This window comes from Aspergillus pseudodeflectus (assembly GCF_044049435.1).
Source record: "Aspergillus pseudodeflectus strain CBS 756.74 chromosome Unknown BJX68scaffold_4, whole genome shotgun sequence".
NCBI classification, from domain to species: Eukaryota; Fungi; Ascomycota; class Eurotiomycetes; order Eurotiales; family Aspergillaceae; genus Aspergillus; species Aspergillus pseudodeflectus.
Genome location: NW_027263780.1, coordinates 1,085,504 through 1,100,034, shown reverse-complemented (window position 1 = coordinate 1,100,034; position 14,531 = coordinate 1,085,504). Strand labels below are relative to the sequence as shown.

Below are 14,531 nucleotides of genomic sequence, written 5' to 3'. Positions count from 1 at the left end.
CGAGATCAACGTCCATGCGACAGGAATAAATCAATTGTATAACCTGACAACCATTTGGCCTAAACGTCTCTATCCGGGAGTGTCTGGATCATTTCCGGCTTGCGACTCGTGTGCTGTGGCCTTCCCTTGTACTTCCGAGTCCTGACCATACGGGCCATGCAAATAGCACTTGCATCATAGCACCCAAACCCTACATTAGCTGAACGCTATGGCTTCGAAGATGTAAGTGGTGCTGACCACGCTACTCAACAGGCGTCGCGCTAACAAGCGATCTAGCATTGTAATTGGAAATGTCAACTGCGAGTTGCAGGACGTGTTCACGAAGCTCGCGAAGCTTCATGTCAAGCAGAGTTTCTCCTTCGCCATCATCGCTGGAGACCTCTTCGGTGAATGCTCTACAGAGCAAGAACTCAAGCAGATGACAGACTTGCTGTCAGGACACATCGCAGTCCCACTTCCAACCTACTTTACGCTGGGAAGCAAGCCACTACCTGCGCGAGTGATCGAGCAAATCGAAGCCAACGATGAAGTCTGCCCCAATCTGTACTTCTTAGGCAAGCGCGGCACGCTGAAGACTTCAGAGGGGATCCGCATTGTCGCTCTCGGCGGCAACCTCGAGGATGCCACTGACTCAAAGGACAAGTATCATCCCGGATATGCAGAGTCAGATGCCCGGACGCTCATCGGCGCACATCATGCCGACATCCTCCTCACCCACCAGTGGCCCAAGGGCATCCGGGCTGGATCAAAAGTGCCTTTCCCAGAGGAGGTTGCGCCACCTCAAGAAACACAATGCATCGCAGACCTCGTCTCTGCGCTCAAGCCACGCTACCACCTCTCCTCAACACACGATGGCTTCTTCTACGAACGGGAACCCTTCTTCCATCTCCCCACAGAAGACAGTCCAGACGCCAAACCTCTCACCCGCTTCATCAGCCTGGCTCCGTACAGCAAAACCTCCAAACAAAAATGGATGTACGCCTTCACACTCGACCCCAAAGCGGCTCCTGCCCTCACCATCCCTGTCGGCGCAACAGCTTCCCCTTTCTCCATTACCGCTATGAAACGCAAACCCCTCCCCGACCAAAACTCCTCATTCAGCCGCTTCGCCCCAACTGATCACCACGACCACCACCAACGCCCGCGCAAACGTGCGCGCGCCCCTCCCCCAGGCCCAGAACAATGCTTCTTCTGCCTCTCAAACCCCAACATCGCCACGCACCTCATCACCTCCATCGGCACCGAAGCCTACTTAACAACCGCAAAGGGCCCCCTCCCCACATCCAAAACCTTCTCGCCTTCTCTCAACTTCCCGGGCCACATGCTCATAATCCCATTCAGCCACACCCCAACTCTAAACAGCATAACCGACACTGCCTCCCGCAAGGAGACATACGCCGAAATGAACAAATACCGCTCCGCCCTACACACCATGCTCCACGCCCGCAGCGGCAGCAGCGCTACACCACTTGGTGCTGTCACCTGGGAAGTCAGCCGCAGCTCCGGAATCCACACCCACTGGCAATTCCTCCCTGTCCCCGCCGACCTCGTCACGCGCGGGCTCGTCGAAGCCGCATTCAAAGTCGAAGCCGAGAACCTCAAGTACCCCAAGTTTGAGCGCCCAACAGCCGGCGCAGATGAACAATCAGAATCAGATCCGAGCGCCGAGCCCGGCGACTTTTTCCGGCTGTGGATTTGGGGTCTCCCGCCTGCTGACTCAACAGAAGGCAAGGGCAGCGAAAAGACCCTCCTCCTCCAACTAACGGACGACTTCCGCTTCGATCTGCAATTCGGGCGACGGGTTATGGCGAAACTAATGGGCCTCGAGAAGCGAATCAATTGGAAAGACGACGTGCAGTCTCAGGCAGAGGAAGAGAGTGATGCGGCGGCGTTCAAGGAGGCATTCAAGGAGTTTGATTTTACCTTGGAGGAGTAGATATATAGCCTGCTACCAGTCAACTACTAGTGCAGATCAGTTTCACTTTTGATTTCTTCTTTTGGTTCCCAGTCAATACCTTTGGGACGAATACTACGGCTGCAAGGTTAATGTAGTGTCAACCGCTATTTTCGATTGTTGCATATTGTCTTTGTATAGATAGTAAAAGAAGAATAGATTAAGAAAGCGCGACGTGTCTATAGACTCCCGGGGGGCTGGTACGACCAGGGGGCAGGCTTGGGTCGCACCTTCCCATCGCAGGATCGCTCTTTCCAATCACGCTTTAGGAAGGTACATCGGCTGGCCAGCCCCGGGTCGCGCCTTCCTCGCGGCGCAGCTTAAACGCGAGTATAACGGGAAGGTGCGACCAGCGGACCTTGGGTCGTTCCTGCCTTTTATACTCGGTTAGGCAAATGTGGAAGGAGCGACTGGGTTGCACGTCCTGGAAAGGCAATCCGTTGCTGGGTGGCCAGCGCTGCTGGATGTGCGAATATGGTATGAATGCTAGATGGATTTATTTGCTTGAGTAGTGAAACTTCAAGGGGATATATGGTATTGTCAAGACGAAAGATGAAGTACAACTAGTGGCACCTTCCATTCATAAATTTCATCAAGGGATCAATCAGATAATCAGGTATCATGACAGGTGCTTTCATGACAATGGAAGGGTATATACATTAGAATGAGAAGAATGGCGGGGCGTTAACTCCAAGATAAGACCGAGAACGAGAGGTATAACGGAGGTCACGGTGGCGAGGAGACGAGGTTGATAATCGAGCTGTCGGCTGCGACAGTTATATCCTGAAAGATCATGGGCCATGGCCAAGTGAAATCAAGAATAATGGCAATGTGCAAACAACGCTTTCGGCGTTATAGTGCGAATGGTTAGGGCTTAGACGTCCCTGTATGTGTTAGGAGCGGGCTTGCGTCCGCTCTGTAGGAGACTCGGGGGCCGACCCGGGTCGCCGACTTCGTGGTTGGTAACCATATGAAACGGCGGCGGAGGTGATGAGGGGACGCTTGGTGACATCCCTCTGTAGCTCGGGGGTTGCGTGCTGAACCCAGGCGAAGGTTGGCGGTAGGGTATTGGGCGGTTCATCTCCGTTGTTGGAGAAACCGCAACGCCTATCGGGTACTGAGGCTGAGAATAAGCATTTGCGGGAGGCGAGATGGCATGGTAATTAGTCCCCGGAGAATGGTCTCGGTATGGTTGCTGGTCATAGGGCTGTTGGTCGTACGGCGAAGCTGGGCTGTGGCCTGGCCCCTGGGATCGGGAATCGTATGGATTTTGGCCATCGTACCCTTGCGAGTCGGGGAAATAATCGTTTTGAGGGGCTGTCCTGATTGGTGGTGGTGCGCCGTAGCCTCCTGCGTTCATCCCTGCGTTCATTCTAGGTGCGGATGGCGTTCGATGAGGCGGACGGCTGACTGAGTTCAATGGCTCCATTTCAACCGACTCCGAGTGCGGTGTGGTATCTTCCACTCTCCTAGTGATAGCACTATCCCAACTAGGCATGGCAGGCAAAGCATCCTCATTGATCTTTGAATGTGCAGGGCTTGATGGTGTATCGAACCGAGCCACCTGAGCCCCACGGTACGTCGGCGGAGCTTGGGGCGGCTGGTATCCGTCTTGGTATCCTCCTTGATATCCCGCTTGGTAGCCATGATTCGGCGGTGGCATCTGTGGCATTGGAGGCGGTTGGTGGTGATACGGGTCATCGGCGTACTTTGGCTTTTTCGGCCGCGGAGACGGGCAGCAGCATCCGCAGCAACTCGTGCAACATCGGATACCACAGCAGAGGCAGTTAACGATACACGCGATAACGGAGAGGAGGATTACTCCTCCGATGATAATTCCAACAATGACGGGCCATCTGCGTATACGTTAGCTAGCGATCCAAACGAGGTGGGGTGCAAGTATTGCACCCTCAACGACAAATCCATACTTGCAGTATGTCTTTTCCATGCATTTGTCCCAGCTAGAGAATGTCTGCGGAGCTGATTCGATCTCGCTGGCCGCATCTCGCGCCCATAGCGACATGCGTACGAACTCCACAGGGCTCATTGTGGCGGTCAGACTGTAATCGCAGCCCCACTCTCAATCAATAAGCGGGTAAGCTATTCACAATTGTGTTGAATCCACAAAGATAGTGGCGTTGCCGCGTATCCTAGACTCGCGATGCGCTTTAATATCGCTTCAAGCAATTAGGCGCCAACAAAGCGAGTAATGAGGTTGATAAGTGTTTGACGAAGTATATCCCAGACTTTTCTGAGAATATCGATAAATATATATCCAATGGTATAAGAATAGACAACGAGAGCGGCGCTATTCTGTCTGCCTGCTCAGCCTACTGTACCAGGAATGTACAGTGTCGCCCAGGGTCTGGCCTGGTTTCTGGGCGGCTATGGTGCGGTTCCGCGAAACGAGTGTGCGATCGATCAATGAGCGCAAGATCCAGTTCGAGGTCCCCGGATTTATATGTGGAAAGCGAGAGTAAAGTCTGGGATCCCTCTCAGATCAAAAGATGTCGATATTAATATATCACCGAACCATGGGAATCGTTCGCAAGATGCGGGTGGCTATGTTGGATTCAGGACTGTGTCTCCAGGGGAATGATCAAATGTCCCAGAGAGTCTGCAGGGCGATAAGAAAGAGTGACAAAGTTTGGAGGGGTAAAGGAGCGGCGGTTGGTAGAGAACGAGGATGAAAGAAGCCCTGAAAGAAGAGAAAGCGAAATGAAGCCGCGGGAAGGGAAGGACCGAGATAAAAAAGGGTTTGCGGAGAACGAGCCCGAGGAGAGAATTAAGATAGTCAGTGATCTTCGATTTCGAGTGCGCGTCTCAATCAACGTCCGTGGCCGGGGTAATCTATTATTTCATACCGATACGCCTATTCGGGGGAGAGTTGCACCGTTGTGGCTGAGATGTACGAGGTATTTACCACGCACCTCGAGGCATTTCGGCCGATGATGGAGACGAGCAGGAGCCGTTCGTGTTCTCCATCCCAGCACCAGCAAAAGTTGACAGTCTCTTTGTCGATCAGTGGTAAATATGGAGCTGTTCAAACCATGCTTCGAAAACCTGCCGTTAAATCTTGACAGCAGTTTTCTCTCTTCCTCGCGTATAGAGTCGTGATTGTGGTCCTGAGTAATTCCTTGCCCGCATGTTGAACAAAGGCCCTTAAAAATCAGACGTTAAAAGTTAGAGCTGAAGGTGCAGTGTCAGGTTTGAAGTTTGTTTCACAGATGGAGAATGCCACATTTGACGCAAATGGTGCTTTGACAGCTGATGGGGCAAAGATATATACAAGGCTCCACTTCGTCTTACCTATCTATTACTGTTCGACAATGCTATTATTTAGGATGCAACTATGAGAGATAAATGATGATAAATTGAAGATATCATGAAACTTTATGGTCATAGGTACCCTTTTTTTTTCAGCCTATGGGTGAAGCCAAGAGTTTGAATGGGAAATGGTAAAGAAACGATAATCTTCTAACAGAAAATATAGAGGGTAATAATAAGCTTATAATGTTCCCGATGACTGCGAGTACTTTCAAGTCCAAATGCCATAGAACGAGCCAAATCCAACCATAACAAACGCCATTGTAAGAGATTAATTCAAGCCATCATAATGGTATCTCATTCCATCGAACGCACCCTATCACACATACCACCACAGTCAAAACTTAAGGCTTGGGAGGAGGGGGCCCAGGGGGTGGCGAGTATACAGGTCCGCCGCCGTAGTGCGCATTGGGAGGCTGTTGCAGCTCAATCCCGGTTTGTTGTCCGCCAAAGTATCCGTGAGGTCCAGGAGACTGCGTATATTGAGGCGGTGGCGGCGGTCGGTTGTATGGGTCTGCGTGCGATTGCTGGTGATACGGGGGAGGAGGAGCCATCCACGCGGTTCCGGCGTAGGGTCGGAGGCCCTGTCTGCGACGTCGTCGAGCGTTGAAGCATCTACGGATATTCAGTCAGTTGGACGTCGTTGTTAGAATGTAGAGTAACGTACGCTAGAATGAAGAAGATAATCAAGGCTGCTCCGACGATCACAGCGAATGCGACCCAGCGACCCCAGTCACGCCATCTGCTATACTCGCGGCAATACCGTTGACCATTTATTGTCTCGCTATTATCTTCAGGGTTAGCGCAAATTCGTAAGAAATAAGCAGCAACAAGAGGATGGACACTGGAATGGCTTCCGGTTGTTTGAGCTGTGCGGATGTACAACACTGTCGGAGTACTCACCACTCGTAAGCTCGTGGGAGGAGGATATCCATGTTTAATGAAGCGCTAAATTGTAAATCTGGGGACGAATATGACGTCGATATGGCTGTACAGGGATAGGATATATTCTAATTCTCAAGGCAGGTAACAGAAGTGTTGATGGTACAATAGAGAGTGAGCTGCGGAAGAGTGACGCGATAGACAAAGAGAGGATAAGATTGATGAACTGGTGTGATACAGGGGGGAAATGATCGCTTTTAAGGCAGCAGCAAAAAAGCTGGATGCCGACAGGGCTGGCTGTGGCTGAGTGGATGGCGACGCGGCTTGGCTGTTTTGCCAGTCCGCAATCCGCATACGACAGAACGAGCGCAACGCCGCTGATTTACCGAGATGTCGGCTCCAACCACCCCCTCGAGTGTGCCTTGAGAACTGCGGTTGAGCTGGAAATGCGAAAAAAAATTCCCCAAAGGAGACAATCCTGTACTCCGCGAGGTTGCTTTTGAATGGTCGCTGATCTCGCGCGTATTCATCTCTCGGTGGCTTCGGATCGATTGAGGGAAATATGGTAGGCCTACCTTGGCGCTTCTCACCAAAGACCATCCACGTCAGAGTCCTGGACTTGTATCTCGGACCCCGGCCGTCTTCTCAAGCCATAAGACTAAATACAAATCACAGAGATACGCGTGACATCAAAGGAAGCACGCTGCGCTCATGAGCACAGTGGCGTATCAGCGTATCCATCGTCTGAGCTTCGGCGTTGCTTAGCCACGATGGCAGTCAACCCAAGAAAATGAGTGGCGATGCCTCTACCAGTGTCAGCAGAACCGGTAGTGGACAATGATGAGATGTTTCTACGCGCTTCCCTGATACCTAGGTACCAGCCACCCACCACGAGCCCTTTTGATAGGCAATAGTCAAAATCGCAAAAAAGGGGCTGTCGCGCACCAAGATTCAGGTACGGAGGATACACTCACGGAAGGTCGAAAACTATACTCCAGAGTTACCCCAAGAATAGAAGAGCTTCAAGGTGTTCTCGTCATCGCATGTCAGCAACCTGGCTCAACCCTGGCTTCAGCCCTACAGGATAAAGACCAAAATAATCTCGTTGAAGGATGAAACTCTGGCCCCCAAACTTATGTATTTCAAAGATCAAACTCCACCAGCGCCCGCTAGCCCCAAGCCCATCCCCATAATAATTTCCTGTCGGCGATTCAGCGAAAGTCGCGCGAGCAGAACTTCGACGGCCGATGGCCGAGCCAAGCTCAACCCTGTAAAGGAGAGAGTGAGACACTCTCCACGTAAAGCACGCCACGGACTGACCAAACCACCATTGGGGCATCACAAAACCATGAGTTCCAGCGAAGCAGCCATTCACCTATGGCAACGCGAGCACTCTGAACTTTCGAGGTTGACGGTTCCTTCGTGCTGGCGGGGTTGGATTTGCGCGACGACATGATTAGTTCCCGTCCGTCTGCATTGCCAACGCATCAACTGGTCTGTGTCTTGGCTGATGTCCGCCCACACCGCGCACACGCTGCGCTGGCCAACGTGGATGCGAATAAATAGGTCGCGGGCCCTCTTTGTGAATTTCCCTTCTCTAAAAGATGGATTTTAGGTCTTCTGATGGCGACCAAATGAATGTGCCATTGCGACTCTCTTGAGGCGTTCTTCTGAGAGCTCTTGCCTCGAGAGTTGGTACTACTGATTCAAACTTTGTTACAAGTCACCACAAGCCGAGAGCTTGTAGCTGAGCATAGATTGGGCTTCGATATTTTGACCTCAAAAAAGGCCAGATTGAAATACACAAATTCGACTCGCCTGCGGGGAATCTCCAGGAAAGAAACACGATCGAACGAATGGCTGACAGACCAGACCAACAGGAAACCAAACGAAAGAACAAATGCGCACTGACACAGGTGAAAAACTTCCAGGATATTTCGAAAGCTCAATTCACAAGTCAACATCTTACAAGTGGGCTGCGAGCCACGATGTTGGAAAATCTACTTGGCTTTGGAGGGTTCAGGGGCCAGCTCGCCGACATCCAGCCAAATTGCAGTCCCAGTTAGCCCGTCACCGACTAGCGCGAGCAATCAACCAGTGCAAGACTGCGTCGAGGTTGGTTTCCTCCTTTGCACTGATGCCATAGCAGCTCACTTCGCGCCGCGTAATGGACTTGAGGTTCATTTGGTCGATCAGCTCGTCGACAGAGAGCTTGTCAGGCAAGTCGGATTTATTTCCAAGGACCAAGAGCGGGATCCCATCTAGAGTGGGCTTGTTCATCAGATCATGCAGTTCCTCCGTCGCTACAGGCAGCGCGGGTTTGTCTGCCGCATCCACGATATAACTGTCAACGTCAGCGCCGGCACATCCGATTTGCATAATGGATCTTACACTATCGCATTCACCCCCCTGCAATATCGCTCCCACATCGGTCGAAAGCGTGGCTGACCCCCGAGGTCCCAGCTGGAGGTGTGTTAGAAAGTATGCCACGAGAAGACGAAAAATAACCCACCATTTCAGCGTCACATGTCCCTTCTGAACACGCTTGGTATTGAACCCGATTGTTGGGATAGAGCTGATGTAGATGTGTTTTAGTCGAAAATCAGACACGCCTTCAAGACGCTGGCACTTACTCTACAGTGAACTCTCCTCCCTGTATGGCTCGACAAATTTGTTAGCAAGGTCATTTGCTTGTTTGGTTAAGGGGCCAGAACAAAGAAACACATACCGCGAGCACACGCAACAGTGACGATTTTCCTGCATTCTGCAGGCCGATCATCGTGACGTCCATTTCCGTCGCCCTACAGTCGGTTCAACACAATTGCGAATCTTAGCCAACCGAATCTTGGATGCTGCGGGGACGGGCCGGGGGCTATTTCCGGAGAACACTTCCAAGGCGACCAGTTATTGGAACAGATTACAGCGGCCCACTTACCAGAACATCCTCAAGAGCCAGTCATAGATCGTCCGAAAAATACCCGCCATGCTTGCAGACAAGTCGCAGTGACCGTTGGGAATAGCTGAGCGGCAACAACGATGGAAGAAGCGCACAGAAGAAACAACCTCTGGGAAGAATCGGGCGTGGGAGTGAATGCCAGTGGGTGGCCAACGATGGTGGGCGGATATATCGAGATCAGAATTTTGATGGCGAAGTGGGGGTAGACGAAAGCAGATTGCGGGAAAAGAGCTCGCTGACTGCTGCTACACCGGCAGAAAACCAGACGAGGTGCGAGCGTACGATGTAGTCAAAGCGACAACAGGCGAAAATTAATAGTGTCGGGAATAGACCCCAGAAGCGCCGTAGCAGAACCTGAGAGCTCGAATGCGAAACTGAGCGCCTAGGTCGACTGAGCTGAGTGAGTGCGAAAGGACCCCCAAGACCTGAGCGCCAAACCCAAGCGGCAATCCCTACGGTGAGTAATGACGATTATCCCGATGTTTGTGCTCGCCCACCATCAAGAAAAGAGCAGAAAAAGGAATATGTTCTTCTTCTGATGCTTCAGTGGTACTTGCGGTGAAACTCAACTACTCCGATCTATGTGCACGCATGACCGTTCTGTCTGCGCCGCTGAGGGGTGTGCCTAGTCGTAGTACTCGTTAGCTCTGCCGGTCCCTGTCAATTTCACGGCCGGATCCAGATGTGATGAGCTTCTAATTGCGCTGCTGATCCGCTAGGCGCACTTGCTTCCTGGCATTTGATGGCCTGGGTTAGTGGGTTAGGTGAACCAGGAGCTTGCTTGATGCCGACTTACAGAACCGGATGACGAGAGGAGGCAAATAGTAGATAGGTAGAGGGAGCAGCTGTCAGTGCCGGTGTTCTTCTAGCGATGGTGTGGTTTCTTCTATGGACGAGTCATGGCCTGATCTAGATATGTTCATCGCACGCTCTAAATGACGCACTATCTCCAACGAAAAGCCAGGCTGAGGGATCCTCACGTTTGCCTGGTCGCGGCAGTGAGCCACATCCACGTCTTGGCCTAAGGCATTAATGGCTCGTAATATACGCGCTGCCTGAGGCATACTTATCTATCAGCACGTGATGTTATCTCTCCGGCAGTTCCACCTCAAAAAATTTCCTTGTCCGGAGTTTGAAGAGAGGCTTCAGTTACTCCAAGCCAGCATTCGTGCCTCTGTCGCAGCCGGATTACCTTTAACAATATTGCGGTGGCTCCGGCTGGTACTGGTTTCCAATTTACGGTCTATATTTGACTACACCTCCGTGAAATTCGAACTCTGACCGCCGTTTACGACAAATCTCCGATTGCATGAAAAACTTCTCTTAGTTCAGCATAAGGCCGCAAGGCGTCGCATTCGACCACCAGAGACAACAGACACCATGGCCCCCGCCGCGACAGACACCAATTGGTCTGTCAACTATGATGTGCTGAGACGAGAGAAGCTTTTTCGCAATCCTCCCGAGGACCATACCGCATACCCCTCGCTCGCGGCCGCCATAAAACCGCACGTCGACTCGTTCAATGCCCTTTTCGAAGAGGGCGGTATTATCGAAGCAGGCCTAAAGGACATTGGCACGAGGACATTCCTCGACGATGCGGCCGAGACACCACAACAGAAGCAGGAGCGCATCGCAGAGGGGCGCAAAGCCCCAAGGAAGAACAAGCTTCATGTCCGCATCAAGGAAGTTTTCCTCGAGAAGCCGGCTATCCCGCTGACGAACAAATTTACCGCTCGTAATCGAAACATCTACCCCTCCGAGTGTCGAGAGAGACATGCGACATACCGCGGGAAGCTCCGCGCGCGAGTCGAGTACCGGGTCAACAATGGAGATTGGGCCGAGACAGTCAGAGAGCTTGGTCAGGTTCCAATCATGTTGAGGGTAAGTGCGGACATAAATACCAGCCATAATAAAGGTTGGTTCTTTTGGCAGCGCTGACTTTTTTGCAGACCAACAGATGTCACCTCGAGAAAGCATCCCCAGCGGAACTAGTCCAGCACAAGGAGGAATCAGAAGAACTGGGCGGCTACTTTATCGTGAATGGAAACGAAAAGCTGATCCGTATGTTGATTGTCGGCCGGAGGAACTACCCCATGGCAATTATCCGTAATACTTTCACCAACCGTGGCCACGCGTACTCCAAGTTCGGTATTCAAATACGATCAGTGCGGCCGGATCAGACTTCGCAAACGAATGTCTTACACTACCTTAACGATGGAAACGTCACTTTCCGATTTTCGTGGCGAAAGAACGAGTACATCATCCCGGTGATGATGATTCTCAAGGCATTGGTGGAGACAAACGATCGCGAGATTTTCGAAGCAATCGTTGGTGGTGCCTCGTCTGAGGGTATCCACAACACTTTCGTTACGGACCGAGTCGAATTGTTGCTGCGCACATACAAGGCATACCGCTTGCATAGCCGTTCGGAGTGCCGATCGTACATCGGAGAGAAGTTCAAGCCAGTTTTGGGTGTCCCCATGGACATGCCCAACGAAGAAGCAGGCACCGAATTCCTCCGTAGGGTTGTGCTACCACACCTTGGTAACCACAACGTCACGGAGACGCAAGATTACGACAAGTTCAAGATGCTCATGTTCATGATTCGCAAACTTTATGCCCTTGTTGCCGGTGATTGTGCCGCTGACAACCCAGATGCAGTTTCCAACCAAGAAATTCTGCTTGGAGGTTTCCTCTACGGTATGCTCCTCAAGGAACGGCTGGATGAGTGGGTACGATCACTTGGTCCTATCTTACGGGACTGGTCTGTCCGCAATCATGGAGCTAGATTCACAGATCCAGCCTTTGAAAGGGACTTCTTAGGCAAGATCGTCAAGAGAACCAACGAGAACATTGGAAATGCAATGGAGTATTTCCTCTCAACGGGTAACCTGGTCAGTCCTACAGGTCTTGATCTGCAGCAAACGTCCGGTTACACCGTCATGGCGGAAAAGATCAACTTCTACCGATTCATCAGTCATTTCCGAATGATCCACAGAGGTAGTTTCTTCGCCCAACTGAAAACGACAACCGTGCGTAAGCTTCTTCCTGAGAGTTGGGGCTTCCTTTGCCCTGTCCACACGCCTGATGGTTCACCATGTGGTCTGCTTAACCATCTTGCCCACAAGTGCTATGTCGCCACCAGCGATATCAGCGTTCCGCAGCTACCGAAACTGCTTGTACAGCTTGGTGTCCGTAACGAGTCATCTGTTTCGCTGGATGAAAGTGTGAGTGTTCAGCTGGATGGCAGGATCATCGGCTACTGCTCGCCGAAGCAAGCCCGTGTCATTTCCGCCACTCTCAGGCACTGGAAGGTCCAGGGCACTCACGATATCCCTGTGGAATTGGAGATTGGCTATGTTCCCAATTCTACTGGCGGCCAGTACCCAGGTGTCTACCTCTTTTCTCAGGCTGCCCGTATGTTCCGTCCTGTCAAGTACCTCCCACTCGATAAGCTCGACTACGTCGGTCCGTTCGAGCAGCCTTTCATGGAGATTGCCTGCTTGCCTGAAGACTTGATCAAGGGAGTCTCGACTCACATTGAATATACCCCTACAAACATCCTCTCCATTGTTGCCAACATGACCCCCTTCTCCGACTACAACCAATCTCCCCGTAACATGTACCAGTGCCAAATGAGCAAGCAGACTATGGGAACACCGGGAACTGCAATCAACTACCGCACAGACAACAAGCTCTACCGATTACAAACGGGTCAAACACCTATCGTGCGACCGCCGCTCTACAACGCCTATGGCTTGGACAACTTCCCCAACGGTACGAATGCCGTCGTCGCTATCATCTCATACACCGGTTACGACATGGACGACGCCATGATTATTAACAAATCATCCCACGAACGCGGCTTCGGGTACGGTACGATCTATAAGACCAAGATTCATGCTCTCGATGAAAAGGACTCCCGACGCACCAAAGCCCGGCACGCAGTCACCAAGCTCTTCGGATTCGCCCCTGGAAGTGAGATCAAGGCCGAATGGCGCAACACCCTCGACGAAGATGGTATGCCGTTCATCGGCGCCAAGGTCAAAGAAGGCAGTCTTGTCGCTGCTTACCACACAGTGCGTTATGATGCCGCTTCTGATTCGTACGTCAATGTAGATGGGCGAACCCAGTTCGTCAAATACAAGGACACGGAAGAGGGCTTCATTGACAGCATCCGCATCATGGGCTCAGAAAACGGCACGGAGCCATGCCAGTCCATCAGCGTGAAGTACCGTGTGCCCCGTAAACCCATCATTGGTGACAAGTTCTCGTCTCGTCACGGACAGAAGGGTGTCTGCTCTCAACTCTGGCCCGCCGTCGACATGCCGTTCTCCGAGAGCGGTATCCAACCCGATCTCATTATCAACCCTCACGCTTTCCCATCTCGTAAGCTCCCCTTCCCAATTCTCTGTACCCTAATATCCAGAGCTAACAAACGTCATCAGGAATGACAATCGCCCAAATGGTTGAATCCATGGCCGGCAAAGCCGGCGCCCTCCACGGCCACCCACAAGACTGCACACCGTTCCAGTTCTCCGAAGAAAATACCGCAACGGACTACTTCGGCGAGCAACTTCGGGCCGCCGGCTACAACTACTTCGGCAACGAACCGCTGTACTCCGGCATAACAGGCAAGGAGTTCGCCGCAGACATCTTCATCGGCGTCGTGCACTACCAGCGTCTGCGTCACATGGTCAACGACAAGTTCCAAGTCCGTACGACGGGTCCCGTCAACAACCTCACGGGCCAACCCGTCAAGGGAAGAGCCAAGGGTGGTGGTATCCGTGTCGGAGAGATGGAGCGCGACTCGTTGATTGCGCACGGCGCCGCGTACCTGCTGCAGGATCGGTTGATGAACTGTTCGGATTCCCAGCGCGCATGGATCTGTCGTGGGTGTGGGTCTTTCCTCTCGACGCAGGTTGCAGTCTCGTCGACGGGCTCTGGGAAAGCGAGGATTGCTGCCAAGGCTAATTCGAGCGCGCATGCGGATCATCTTGGTGGTGGGCCATCGGGCGCGCCGGGGATCGTGAGGTGTCGGCGGTGCGCGAGGGAGGCGGTCTTTGAGGACTCGCGTGCGGTGGTTTGGGAGGATGGTGAGGGGAAGAGGTTTGTTGGTGGTGATGATGTTACGGTTGTTGTTGTGCCCGGTGTGCTGAGGTACTTGGATGTGGAGCTTGCGGCGATGGGGATACGGATGAAGTTCCGGGTTGATAATTAGCCCTTTTCTTCTTTTGACTCTATGTGATGCATTGAAGCTGAGGGGTTGAGAAAGTTGCTGTATACTCATTCTGAACAAAAGCAGTGCGCGCGCTGTAAAAGCATGTTTATAGACACGGAGCGCCTTTTTATTGTTGATGACTTTTCGTTTGGAGATATCTTGTGTACTACTGTACTTAGTTTCATCTGGGA

At 52.1% G+C, this 14,531-nt stretch overlaps 6 protein-coding genes across 6 annotated transcripts; 2 read left to right on the top strand and 4 right to left on the bottom strand.

Annotated features, from left to right (window-relative positions):
* Positions 1-23: 23 nt before the first annotated feature.
* Positions 24-2,138, top strand: BJX68DRAFT_227721 (CwfJ domain protein). The gene is made up of 2 exons (XM_071038732.1): positions 24-222; positions 277-2,138. The coding sequence occupies exons 1-2, from the start codon at positions 209-211 to the stop codon at positions 1,934-1,936; spliced, it is 1,674 nt and encodes a 557-aa protein (XP_070904016.1). The 5' UTR covers positions 24-208; the 3' UTR covers positions 1,937-2,138.
* Positions 2,139-2,472: 334 nt separating this feature from the next.
* BJX68DRAFT_227720 (uncharacterized protein) lies at positions 2,473-3,905 on the bottom strand. Its single transcript, XM_071038731.1, has one exon. The coding sequence runs from the start codon at positions 3,624-3,626 to the stop codon at positions 2,829-2,831; it is 798 nt and encodes a 265-aa protein (XP_070904015.1). The 5' UTR covers positions 3,627-3,905; the 3' UTR covers positions 2,473-2,828.
* A 1,720-nt stretch (positions 3,906-5,625) lies between these two features.
* On the bottom strand, positions 5,626-6,216 carry BJX68DRAFT_262561 (resistance to Congo red protein; the record flags this gene model as incomplete). Its single annotated transcript, XM_071044476.1, has 3 exons — positions 5,626-5,896; positions 5,949-6,065; positions 6,185-6,216. The coding sequence occupies 3 exons, from the start codon at positions 6,214-6,216 to the stop codon at positions 5,626-5,628; spliced, it is 420 nt and encodes a 139-aa protein (XP_070904014.1).
* Positions 6,064-7,030, bottom strand: BJX68DRAFT_145354 (uncharacterized protein). Its single transcript, XM_071036557.1, has 2 exons — positions 6,185-7,030; positions 6,064-6,065 (listed from the first exon to the last, which is right to left on the bottom strand). Exon 1 carries the CDS (start codon positions 6,761-6,763, stop codon positions 6,299-6,301), a length of 465 nt encoding a protein of 154 aa, XP_070904013.1. The 5' UTR covers positions 6,764-7,030; the 3' UTR covers positions 6,064-6,065; positions 6,185-6,298.
* Positions 7,031-8,233: 1,203 nt separating this feature from the next.
* Positions 8,234-8,954, bottom strand: BJX68DRAFT_262560 (ADP-ribosylation factor-like protein; the record flags this gene model as incomplete). The annotated part of the gene is made up of 5 exons (XM_071044475.1): positions 8,234-8,507; positions 8,555-8,626; positions 8,676-8,738; positions 8,797-8,816; positions 8,892-8,954. 5 exons carry the CDS (start codon positions 8,952-8,954, stop codon positions 8,234-8,236), a joined length of 492 nt encoding a protein of 163 aa, XP_070904012.1.
* Positions 8,955-10,341: 1,387 nt separating this feature from the next.
* Positions 10,342-14,531, top strand: BJX68DRAFT_145433 (DNA-directed RNA polymerase I core subunit RPA135). Its single transcript, XM_071036558.1, has 3 exons — positions 10,342-11,000; positions 11,069-13,508; positions 13,568-14,531. Exons 1-3 carry the CDS (start codon positions 10,500-10,502, stop codon positions 14,338-14,340), a joined length of 3,714 nt encoding a protein of 1,237 aa, XP_070904011.1. The 5' UTR covers positions 10,342-10,499; the 3' UTR covers positions 14,341-14,531.